At 44.1% G+C, this 13,023-nt stretch overlaps 1 protein-coding gene across 4 annotated transcripts in view; it reads left to right on the forward strand.

Annotated features, from left to right (window-relative positions):
- The window catches only part of DGKG (diacylglycerol kinase gamma), a 220,282-nt gene that overhangs the window by 121,475 nt on the left and 85,784 nt on the right, over positions 1–13,023 (forward strand). For all 4 annotated transcript variants that reach the window (XM_010376604.2, XM_010376605.2, XM_010376606.2 and 1 more), the window contains one exon: positions 3,423–3,487. In XM_010376604.2, coding sequence (XP_010374906.1) covers positions 3,423–3,487 — 65 coding nt within the window. The remainder of the gene's footprint in view (positions 1–3,422; positions 3,488–13,023) is intronic.

A 13,023-nucleotide genomic window follows, 5' to 3' on the forward strand; every position in this document is an offset into this window, starting at 1 on the left:
TGCCAATGTGGTGAAACCCCATCTGTACTAAAAGTACGAAAATTAGCCAGGCATGGTGGCGGGCACCAGTAATCCCACCTACTCGGGAGGCTGAGGCAGGAGAATCACTTGAACCCAGGAGGCAGAGTGTGCAGTGAGCTGAGATCATGCCACTGCACTCCAGCCTGGGCAGTGGAGTGAGACTCCATCTCAAAAAAATAAAAAATTTTTAAAATTTTAAAAAATTAACTTCATCTTTTTTTTTAACTTTTTATGTGGCTACTAGAAAATGTTAAGTTACATTTACATATGTAGCTTACTCTGTATTTCTATTGAATAGCACTGGCCTAGACATTCCAATATCTCAGAGTCCAAATGACTGCTGCATGTACTTGGAAGGGGCCCAGATTTCTTTGTCCACCCATGTGCTTGGAGTTGTAGTTCAGGAAAGAGGCCCTATGTCCATACCTTCCACCGTCTCCTCTTCACTCCACACCTGAAAGAAAGACCTCAGATAGTAAGGCTGTGAGAAATGCTATCACTTCCGTGGATTTGTAATTCCCATCTCCCGCCTTCAGAACAGAAGTCTCACTTTGCCTTAATTATCATCAAGAAAGGGTTTATACCTTAATAACCAAGAAAGGGTTTGAACCATCGTAGCCCTGGTTTCCCAAATTTAAATGAAGTCACTACTGATTGTAAATATGCTCAGCTTCTATGCCTGACATAGAAGCTCCAGAGAGTGAAAGTGAATCTCGACTCTCTTTTTAATCCCCAGGTAGAGAAATGTGTTCAGAGTCTTTACGGTCATAGCCTTTTTAAGACTTAGAAAAGGAGCTGCTCTACTCTCCTTTGCTACTTTGTGTATTTGCCAAGGGATTACATTGTCAAATTAGGGACCACGTGCTTCACTAATAATGTTTTAAAGGCTGGTCTTTGTGAAAAGCAGCTTTGCAAAACCTAGTTATGGAAAAACCAAGGACAGCCAGAACTCTGCGGAAGGAGGGGGCCTGTACATGTATCCCAGAGAATAAAAGAGCTGGGAGTCAGTCAGCAGTATTGGGGGTTGGGGATAGTGAAGTACAAATTGTGCCAGGCAACATGTGATTGCTTTTTTCTTCCCTCCCCCCTTTTTTTTCCTGACAGAAGAAAATTAGTGCTTCAAAGGAATAGAAGTAGATGGAATATTTTCTTGAATTTTAGAGAAGTATTTGACAAATGTCATATGAATCTTATTGAGGGTGTTCACCAAAATTTGCTGAGAGAGTGGGAGGTGGGCACAGTCTGGGAGCATGAAGTGCTGCTGCCCAGGAAGCGGTGCAGGATGGACAGGCCTTGGGAACAGAGGCCTCCCTGGGGTCCGCACATCTCACCTGTGCACCCGTGGGGATGCCTCTCCAAGACCTTAAACTCTTAATATATCTTAAACTAAAAAATAAATCCGCCAGGCATGGTGGCTAACGCCTGTAATCTCAGCACTTTGGGAGGCCAAGGTGGAAGCCAGAAGTTTGAGACCAGCCTGGCCAACACGGTGAAACACTGTCTCTACTAAAAATACAAAAAAAATTAGCCAAACATAGTGACAGGCGCCTGTAATCCCAGCTACTCAGGAGGCTGAGGCGGAAGAATCTCTTGAACCCGAGAAGCAAAAGTTGCAGTGAGCCAAGATTGTGCCACTGAACTCCAGCTTGGGCGACAGAGTGAGACTCTATCTCAAAAAAAAAAAAAAAAAAAAAAAAAAAAGCTGAAGTTTAAATTTTAAACTCTCAGAACATCATTTTAGCATAGTACTATACCTCTTGATGCTTAAAAATACACACAGAGGCTGTGTGCAGTGGCTCACATTTATAGTCCCAGTACTTTGGGAGGCCGAGGCAGGGAACATCACCTGAGGTTCGAGACCAGCCTGGCCAACATTGCGAAGCCCTGCCTCTACTAAAAATACAAAAATTAGCTGGGTGTGGTGGTGGGCACCTGCAATCCCAGCTACTTGGGAGGCTGAGCCAGAAGAATTGCTTGAACCTGTGAGGCAGAGGTTGCAGTGAGACGAGATCGCGCCACTGCACTCCAGCCTGTGTGACAAGAGTGAAACTCTATCTCAAAAAAAAAAAAAATTAAAAAATTAAAAAATTAAAAAAATTTTTAAAAACCACACACAGAAATTTTCATATAAGAAACAGAATTAATATGCATTTGATGAAAATTCACTGCATGGAATTTCTGGTGTCTTGTAGCCATGTATTCCAGTAAATGGATTTCTATATTTTTCGTTGCAAAACAAATCTAGTCAGCTCCCTGATTTCTGTGTCACCCCCCATCTCCAGTCCAATTAGCCTGTTTATTTCTGAAACCCAAAGTGCCAGCATGGGGCGTGAGCGGTGAAGGGGTGTTACACATTCTTCTGCTGGAAAATGAGACCAGTGTCAAGGGTGGAAGATCGAGTTTGAGGAGGAAAGACGAGTTTCGTTTGAGGTTTGAGGCTTAGGGTTGGCTCTAGAGATTGACACTTTGAAGCTATCACCATTCAGATGCTGGTAACAGCCAAGAGAACTCACGAGATGGCCACAGTGTGGAGTGGGGGCTGCAGGTAGAACCCAGGGTTAGGAAGTTGTGGTCAGAGGATGGAGAGCCCAGGAGCACAGTGTCATGACAGCCATCCTAACTGTGAGTGCTGGAGTGCAGGGGGCCGCTAGTGTGGCAAAGGGAAGTGCTCATAGGAGGACAGTGTCCACACGATGTAGTAATGACTCTTACTGGTCTTGGAGAGAGTCCTTAGAGTGAAGTGATCAAGAAGCAGAAGCCAGGATTTAGTTTTCTTTTATTATCCATTAAGCATGTTATCCAATGCCACTAATTATTTCTATTGGTGTGGATGGTTAGGACTTAATATCTAATGGCATCTACAAATGTCAGGTTTCTAGTTTTGACAATATTCTATAGTTATATAAAATGTTATTATTGAGGGAAGCTGAGTGAAAGGGACCTAGGAACTCCATGCTATTTTTGGAACTTACTGTGAGTCAAAATATTCCAAAGTAAAAACTATTTTAAAAAGAATTATTATCGAAAGTCATTTCCAGAGACTCATGTCAGCCCCAGACACAGGGTCCTGTGCTCACAGACTCTCAGTCTCCCCAAAGGGCAAAGGCTTTCCCCTCCACTCACCCCTGAACTATCTGTTCTCGGCGGGCCTGGGCTAGAGTGAAATAGCAAGGACTCCAGAGTCTACTGGCATAGGCTGTAAGAGTATTGATGATGCTAGCTCATCCCCTTGGAGGCAGTGTTGAGCCTCTATTGGTGCCACGGATGTGACCTGGAGCCCCACCATGCGATAGAGTCCCAGGGTTGGCATGACTCAGCGAGGGCATGTGTCTGTCCCTTCCCTCCACACTGCACTGTCATGACCACTCACCAAGGATCTGCTTTGTCTCTTTCACTTTCAGGACGCTTCCATTGCACACAGATTCCACGTGATGAGAGAGAAACACCCTGAAAAATTCAACAGCAGGTAAGTTGCAGGCCCGGCTGCACTGCCACCCACCCAGTGTGGCCCTGGCGGAACAGAGGCCTTTCACCTGCTCTCCGGAAATGTTCCCAGCCAGGGCCTCCAGGGACTTGGCCTTCCTGCCACATTGCCGGAAGGAGGGTTTCCATTTCCAAGAAAAAAAAATTTCAGAAACTTGGCACAGGCTAACTGCCTGTCCTCTCCCAAAAGATCTGTGCAAAGGGAGGGGCTGGGAAGCAGGAGGTGGGTATGAAGGGCCTGCTTTTGCAGGGGAGGAGGTGGGAGGGTATCTGCCCTTGGCTAACTGGAACCCCCTCCTGAGTCTCTTCTGCTTCCTAGTACAGAGCTTCCAACCCCAGCCCCTCATGATTCTTTTGTGGAAGGGTGGGGAGGCTGGAAGAGACCCTAGCTTCTGTCGGGCTCAAATGGGAGGAGGTGGCAGCTCCAGGGCTTGGACCAGGAGGACCAGAAGGGTGTCTCCTTTGCCTCCCCCGACAGCAGAGGGCAGCAGCAGAGAGGTACCTGCAAAGGCCGGAGACCCGGAACCCACTAAGTCCCAGCCTCAGCCTGGGCACTCTGTGAACTTGCCAAGTTAGGTTCAGAAATGAAAGGAAAGAGGAAACGAGGTCATTTGCAAACGAAAGCAAACCCTTCTTCCTTGTAGGAGAAAATTTGCCAGAACTGAGTTGTGACTGACATATAGCTACCCTTTTCTCCCTCCTTCCTTCTTTCTCTCTTTCTTCTCATTGGTTAATTTTCATTCTTTCTTTCTTTTTCTTTGCTGTACTATTTCAAGATGACCACTATTTTGACACTGTTCCCACCCCAGCCCTAGGTAGGTGGGGAGGAGGATGGATAATGATTTGGACGTTGTCTTTGAACCTGAAGATGTTGACTTTTGTTTAGCCCACAGAATTGTCTTTCTTTCTTTCTTTCTTTCTTTATTTATTTATTTATTTATTTATTTATTTTTATCTATGAGACAGAATCTCACTCTGTCACCCAGGCCAGAGTGCAGTGGCGCAATCTTGTCTCACTGCAACCTCCTCCTCCCGGGTTCAAGCCTTTCTCCTGCCTCAGCCTCCTGAGTAGCTGGGACTACAGGCGTGCGCCATCACGCCCGGCTAACTTTTATATTTTTAGTAGAGATGGGGTTTCACTATGTTGGCCAGGCTGGTCTCAAACCCCTGACCTCAAGTGACCTGCCCTCCTCGGCCTCCCAAAGTGCTGGGATTACAAGCGAGAATTGTCTTTAAAAGAGAGGTTAGAGCGTTCACTGAAGACATTCATTTAAAACCCAGTACCCATCATTTTCAGCACTTGCCATTTTCACTCCTACTCTTTGTCCTGACTCCACAGCCTGAGAAGTCAACCAATAAGAAGGAGGTCTTTTTAGAGGTCAGGTACTGAACACTGCAGCTTCAGGAAGAGTGATCTGTGGGATCTGATAGTAGCTGAATGAACCTTTTAGGAAGTGCATCCTATCACAGCATCTTCTTGCTCTCACACACACAGACTCTACACACTCACGGCACGCTAGGAACACGTGTACTTCCAGCCCCTGACACTGTAGTCACAAACGTACAGTTCAGGTGATCTCCTCTGACAGTCTTTTGCACTCCCAGATACACACAAACCACTTTTTTAAAAAGTACTCCTCTTCAACCCATTCCTCAAACTTTTAAAGTCCTCTTTCCACACAAGTACCTTTTTTTTTTTTTTTTTTTTTTTTTTTTTCCGTGGCATCTCACTCTGTTGCTCAGCCTGGAGTGCAGTGGGGCAATCTCGGCTCACTGCAACCTCCACCTCCTGAGTCAAGTGATTCTCCCGTCTCAGCCTCCCAAGTAGCTGGGATTACAGGCGCCTGCTACCACACCCAGCTGACTTTTGTATTTTTAGTAGAGACAGGGTTTCACCATCTTGGCCAGGCTGGTCTTGAACTCCTGACCTCAAGTGATCTGCCCACCTCAGGCTCCCAAAGTGTGGAATTACAGACTTGAGCCACCGCACCCGGTCTCACACAAGTATCCTTATACGTACTCACGCACATGTACCATACACTTGTGAAAGCCATGGGGCTCTGTTCATTCATTCATCCATTCATTCAACAGATCTTTTGAAAACATAATGCACACCAGGCACTGTTCTACAGGCGTTTTGGACAGACCCATGTAGGGGACTCACAGCCCGGTGCTGGAAACAGGCTGGAAAGCAGATGTGCGGAATGGTTTGTGTTAAGGGCTGTGACTAGAAGTGACCTATGGGAGCAAAAACCAAGGACATGAAACGTGGCATGGAGGGTTTTCCAGTGACAGAGATGCCTGAACCAAGATACAGAAAAAGAGGAGGGCAACACAGGGAGAAGGAAGCAAATGTATGAAAAGATATGAAGGAGTGAGAGGATACAGTATACTGTGGAAGAGCAAGATGTTCAGTGTGATCAGTTGTATGGTCTCGGCAGGGTAAAGAAACCAAACCTCTGTAATTTCCAGAAAGCAAGGAAGCAGAGGGAGGGAGAAATTTCTCCATATGCCAAAAATCAATAGGCAGGCCAACATATGACATAAATAGAGCAATCATCCATCACCCACATGATTAAGTACAATTAGAAAGACACATCAGTCAGGAAAAAAAAAAAAGATTGTAGTGTGCATTTTAATGCAAAGTATGAACAAATTCACTGTGATCTGTAGAACTGTTTTTCCTTCTCCCTTCCGAGATCCCATAAACAAGACTACTCTTTGAGGGTAGGTTCTCACCTCACTCTTCACCTGATTGAGGTCAAGGTAGCATGGGTGACATGGTGACAGGCACACGGATTTGCACGTAAACCTGTGTGCTTGCCTAACATCTGAAGACAGAAGGGTTGAAGTAGCACCTATTTCACAAGGTCACCAAATGCTTCCTATGAGGAACTTTGCATACATACTGCTTCTACCCTGCCTATTCGCCCGTGTCTAAAATACCCAGGAGTGCCCAATTTGTCCACTGAGAGGCAGGCAAGCAGCCATTTTCTTCAGGCTTCCTTATTTAGCATTGGAGATGGTTTTAAATAGGCAGGTGGTTGTTGCCATGGTTACCCCATTACACCAGCGGCTAAACTTAGGAAGGGCCGCAAGGGATAGGAAGAAAGCTTGATACCCAGGATTTGGAAATGTAAACGGTATTATCAAACAAGGCTTATTTTACTCAGCTTAACTTAGGTTCTCCAAAGAGTAGTTACTGCTTGGCTGGAAGCCCTTTGCCATTACTGCCCAGGTTTGGACTCTCAGGGATAACCTTGAGGTTAAATCTTGGGAGTTGTCATTGCTGTGTTTTATTCTGTTTTGTTTTGTTTTCAGCAAGGGAGAGTGACTAGTCAGGGCTAGAACTTACCAGGAAACCAGAATCATTCATGGTGCTGATTCGCTTTTCTTGGCTATTCTAACAAGAATTCTTTTTTTTTTTTTTTTTTTTTTTTTGAGACGGAGTCTCGCTCTGTCGCCCAAGCTGGAGTGCAGTGGCCAGATCTCAGCTCACTGCAAGCTCCGCCTCCGGGTTCATGCCATTCTCCTGCCTCAGCCTCCCGAGTAGCTGGGACTACAGGCGCCCGCCACCTCGGCCGGCTAGTTTTTTTTTTTTTGTATTTTTTAGTAGAGACGGGGTTTCACCGTGTTAGCCAGGATGGTCTCGATCTCCTGACCTTGTGATCCGCCCGTCTCGGCCTCCCAAAGTGCTGGGATTACAGGCTTGAGCCACCGCGCCCGGCCTCTAACAAGAATTCTTAATCTGGGACCCAAGGGCTTCAGGGGTTTTGAGAACACCTTGAAATTGTACTAAGGTGTTGAATGTATTTTTCTGCAGAGAATGTCCATAACTCTCAGAAGATTCTTAAAGGGACCTATACTCCCCAAATGTTTAAAAGCCACAGGTCTGAGGACTCTTTGAATCCTAAGAGGCATCAAATTATGACTCAAATGTTGGGGTTTCAGAAAATTCTTCCTCCATGGCCTCTCTATATAGGTTGTTACCAGGGAGGATAGTAGATTCTAGAAAACCAAGTTATGTTCCCTGATGGAATAGTTTCATTAATGGAGCAAGAACCAGAACCGAGGAGGCAGGAATATGAGCCATGTGTGATGGACAAAAAAGAAAAGGCCTTTCAGGACAGAGATGGGGGTATTTTTTGCCCTGTCTACCTCCTAGTTATCGATAGGCTAATTATTAATTGCTAATTGAGGAATGTTAGGGAGATTATCATCTCACTGTTGGCATAAAGAACAAAAGAGAAATTCGATTCAACTGAGATTCTGAAGTGTTTGAAAGTGATCTGGAATAAAGGGCACATAAGACATGGCCCCTGCCTTCAAGGAACTCATAGTCTAGCAAAAGAAAAGGAAAAATAGTGCTCAAATATTTTTTACAAAATTATTTTAACATACAAGGTGGTTACATTTCACAGGTGATACAGTATACAGGAAGTTGTATAATATATAAGAACTTACTAATGGTCATATCCCAAACATCATTTGCAAATGAATTGTTTTCTTTTTGGGGGGTATTTTTGGTCGTGTTTTTTTTTTTTTCTTTCTTTCTTTTAGAAAGAGTCATTCTGTCGCCCAGACTGGAGTGCAGTGGTGTGATCTTGGCTCAATGCAACCTTTGCCTCTCGGGTTCAGGTGATTTTCCTACCACAACCTCCTGAGTAGGTGGGATTAAAGGCATGCACCACCATACCTGGCTAATTTTTTTTCATATTTTTAGTAAAGATGGGGTTTCACCATGTTGGCAAGCCTGGTCTTGAACTCCTGACCTCAAGTGATTTACCTGCCTTGGCCTCCCAAAGTGCTGGGATTACAGGCGTGAGCCACCACTCCTGGCCAAATTGGTTGTTTTAAGTGTAGCAATAGTGTTAAAGGGGAACCTAACTAAGAACTGTTATCATTTTTTTAGCTCCTCCTAGCAATATTGTTAAAGGGAAACCTGACTAAGAACTGTTTCATTTTTTAGCTCCTCCTAAATGCCAAGTGGGTGAACTAGGGTCTTTAAATACATTAAATTATTTAAATCACAAAACAACCTTACAAGATAAACATTATCATTCCCATTTACAGATAAAGGAACTGACGCTGGAAGAAACCAAGTCAACTAACAAAAGTCATATATTTTTTAGGCAGTGGGGCTAATTTAATTTCTGACCTAGCTCTTCACTCCAGAGTTCAAGCTCTGTTTCCTGCAACTGCTATCTCCCGTGGATTTCATTGAGCAAGCACTGATGTATACCAGACACTCTGATAAGTACTTTATACATCATCCCACTCATTGCTCACAATAACATGCAAGGGTAAGTGCCACTGTCCCCATATTAGAACTGAAGGAACTGAGGCTAAGGAGGATGGAGTTATCGTTGGCATCATCTGCCTTTATGGATTGTCTCTATGGGAAAATGCCTGCTCAGTTCCAAAGGGAAGGAGAACAGGTACACCATCCAGTCATACATTGTATGGTGTGAGTATCCTCCCTGTTTCCATGTCCACAGCAAGGAACAGGACTGGCTATATGATCTGTATGGCCCAGTGCAAAAGTAAAAAGGTGAGGCCCCTTCTTCAAAAATTATTATGAATTTCAAGCCAGTGACAGCCAAGCATTAAACTAAGCACTGAGCCCTCTTAAGTGTGGGGCCCCGGGGTCCACGTCTCACACCTATGAGCTGGCCCTGCCTGACAAGGAGAGAGGAATTAATAAAAAGAAGACACATTTGCCAGTAGTCACGGAGTAGGGTGTTTGCAATAAAGTCAAAAGAATGGAGGAAAGAGGGTTTCAACTTAGAGAGAAGGAGAGGGACTCTCAGTCCCACAGAGAGGCAGCAGTCAGTACTAGCAGAGCAGCCAAGAATTCCATGAAAGTCTTCCAGATAGCCAAACCCCAGCCCACCATGAAGTTTCCAGATTAAGTCTCCATGAAGAGTTTTGCAATATGAAATCTATAGATAAAAACCACCTAATTCTAATGTCACTGTCAGTGAGTGTCTAGAAAGAGAAGTCTAACCATGGAATGTTTTCATTGTTGGTTAGAAACTCAAGAGTACTTGAGGAATGTGTTATTCTAAACCTGTTGAGTGTATCCACTTGACTATGTCTCTCAGCAGTTGAGGCTGAAGCAAGTTATTTCCTGTTAGACCTTTCAAAGGGACCGAAGCAGTGCTTCATTCCTACTAGAAGCTGACCACCTTTCTCAAAAGCCCTTGACTAATTAACAGGTTCTGAAATATTAGCTTTCTTGGAGCAGGTCCCATGGAGTCACTGATGAGGGGCTCCCCAGAAGCCCTAATGTAGCTTGGGTTTTTAAGAGGTTGGAAATATACCTTGTAAATAACTAAGCACTTAGTAACTATTTATAGAAGAAGGCAGCAGGGTATAGAGTAAGTTGGCATCAAAACTTGGCTTTGCCACTTATTAGCTATGTGACCTTGGGCAAGTTAATCTTCTTAATCCTTTGCTGCCTCTTTTGAAAATCTTGCAATGTTGCTATAAGTATTTAGTGACATAATACCTAAGTTTTCATAATACATAGTAGGTTCGCCATAAACATTTGTTGTTGAATATCATTAAATAACAAACTTTGCCTTACATTGACAATAAAGTATTGACAATAAACGGGGTTTTTTTAATGGAGTGGCAAATGGGATTCAGTTATCATAGAATCAATGCTCCATTGACATGGCTTTAACCTGAAAAGTTGGAGGAGACCCCAGCAGTGATGCATTGAATCTGCCCAAATCCTTCTCTTGGGGTTGGGAATATGGCACCAGTTTGGTTGGTTTGGATTCTGCAGGACAGAAGGTCTAGAGGAAATCCCCTTCACTGGCTCCATGGAGGTCTGAGATGCGGAGGTTGAAGATCTGAACACTAGAGATTCAAAGTCCAGTGTCAAGTCCAGGCTAGCAGGATCAAGGGAGGGGGTCACAGACCCCAGGTGAAATGGAATCAGGAGGAACAGGGCAGGAGTGAGTAAAGGAGAGTGGCAAGACAGATTCCATGTGTTCTCTGGGTGCTTTTGGCTTACTAGCAGGGGTCATGGACTGCATGACAGGTAGGCAAGTGGCCCTGTGGTCAGATGCTGGGGATATGACTACCCCTCCCTCACGGATACTTCTTTCCCCTCACCCACCACATACCTCTCCCCAACCCTGACCTCAGATAAAGACAGAGATGTTCTGTGGGAAACCAAATAGAAACTGACAAAGCTCAAGTCATACAGTTCTGAAAATGAAAGGAAGGGTTTCCTGTCTTGAATACCTGCGGTATGCTCTGCCGTCACAAGCATAAAATATATCACGATTTACATAAGATTTTCTTCTTATATCTAAAAATGCAACTCTTCTAAGTTGTTCTTTCCTGGCGCCCTGTGAGGTAGCCCACTATTACAACCCAGATGTGTGACTTTCTCAAGGCATAAAGGTTCAACAGCAGCAAATATAGCAAAGTTAAAAATCCTTGCCATCAAAGTCTTCATTCTGTGCCCTGAATTGGGCTTTGCCTCTCTTCATCTAATATTTGGCACCTCAAAAAAGACCTGCTGTAGGTAGCCAGAGGTCCAGACTGTCTGCACCTGCTTCCCTCAATATAGCAAACTATTTTTCTTAAATATCTGGGATTCAGAAAAGCCCCAAATGAATTTAATTGTGGCATTTTATACGTTTTTTCTTATTCCTGTAGGTATTTATAAAGAAATGCAAACTTTATGTTTTGTGCTTAAGAACCTTTGACTTTCAAGTCAATTCTGACAGAGCAACTGACTTAATTACTTGAATGTTTAGATACTAAGCCACAAAAATGTTTTGTCCCCCACCCTCCCCACCCCTCTTTGGGAGAGATGCAGAGAGTAAAATGAATGAAATATGGGTTCATGTTTTTTTCATCAGATGCTCATTACACAACTGCAGAAGTCCAGGGTTTTTTGTTGTTGTTGTTGTTGTTGTTGTTGATGATGATTGTTTATAGTTAAGCCTTGTTTATTCACATAAATAAGGGGATCATCTAAAGTGGTGGATGATCAAAGATTTTGGAGTCTGTTATTAATATTTGTGTGCAGTTCTCTCTGCCCTAACATTCACAGTATTTTAAATAATATGATGAAATCACATTGACTCTTAACAATCCCTTCATTTTCCTCCTGGGTCCCCAGTCCGCGTGGGAACAGACAGCACAACCTCTCAACTGTTGCACAGCAGCAGCCTGTGGCGTCTCTAGCCTCCCTACAAGGTTACCCACTGGCCAGAACCATTTCTTTCTGTAACTTAATGGGCTTTTCTTGTAGCCCCTGCCAGACTAGAACAGGAAAGGTCTTATTCATGTCAACAAAGAGTAGAATCAGTTTGTGATCATACCAGAAGGAACTTGAAAGCACGCTATGTTTTCAAGACTATAGGCCAGATAATCCCAAAGTTATCAGTATTTACTGACTGATTGATTTCTAGAAATATTTCCATCGAAGAGCTCAAGATATAGTATGTAATCAAGCCCACAAGAGTTGAGGCTAGCACAATAACCTTATGGAAGAAAATCAAAGCACACAAATTCAAAGTAAGGTAGGAACTGACTGGATCCTAACATGAGGGTTGACAGTCTGGATACTTTCCAGAAGGGAGTGGTTGAGAAGGTGCTAGAACTTTAGATGTCTTTGAAGGAAAGGCTGAATCTGGAATTGTTTCACCCAAAGAAGAGAAGCCTTAGAGAGGAGTGATTATTGGCCTCAAATATTTAAAAGGCTTTTCTTATAAAGCAGGAATTGTGTTATTTTGCACAATAAATCAATGAAAAGGTGACTGGAATGCAAGACTGGGTTGGGCCCCAAATAGGACATCAATTCTACCAGTCAGAGGCATCCTCAAGTGCAGTGAGCTATTGGGGAAGGTGATGAGTTTTCATGTTTTGCGTTCAAGCCCATGCTGGCAATCATTTTGGAAGCAAGTGCCCAATAGGAGAGGTTCCATGATCAGACAACCTGGATTCAAATCCGGGAGTCCTCATTAACCACCATGTGTGACCTTGACCAAGTTACTCTTCCTAAACCTCAGTCTGCTCACCTGTAAAACTGGGTTATAATATTATATGAGTTTCCTATTGTTGCTGTCATGAGCTGCCACAAACTTAGTGACTTAAAACAACACTACTGGCCGGGTGCAGTGGTTCATGCCTGTAATCCCAGCACTTTGGGAAGCCGAGGCAAGCAGATCACGAGGTCAAGAACATCCTGGCTAACACAGTGAAAACCCGTCTCTACTAAAAATACAAAAACAAAATTAGCTGGGTGTGGTGGCAGGCGCCTGTAGTCCCAGTTACTCGGGAGGCTGAGGCGAGAGAATGGCGTGAACCTGGGAGATGGAGCTTGCAGTGAGCCGAGATCACACCACTGCACTCCAGTCTGGGCAACAGAGTGAGACTCCGTCTCAAAAACAACAACAACAACAACAAAAAACAGCACTACTATATTACAGTTCCGGAGGTTGGAAGTCTGAAATAGGTGTCACCGGGCTAAAATCAAGGTGCATCAGGGCT

Source organism: Rhinopithecus roxellana, chromosome 1, assembly GCF_007565055.1.
Source record: "Rhinopithecus roxellana isolate Shanxi Qingling chromosome 1, ASM756505v1, whole genome shotgun sequence".
Taxonomy (NCBI): Eukaryota; Metazoa; Chordata; class Mammalia; order Primates; family Cercopithecidae; genus Rhinopithecus; species Rhinopithecus roxellana.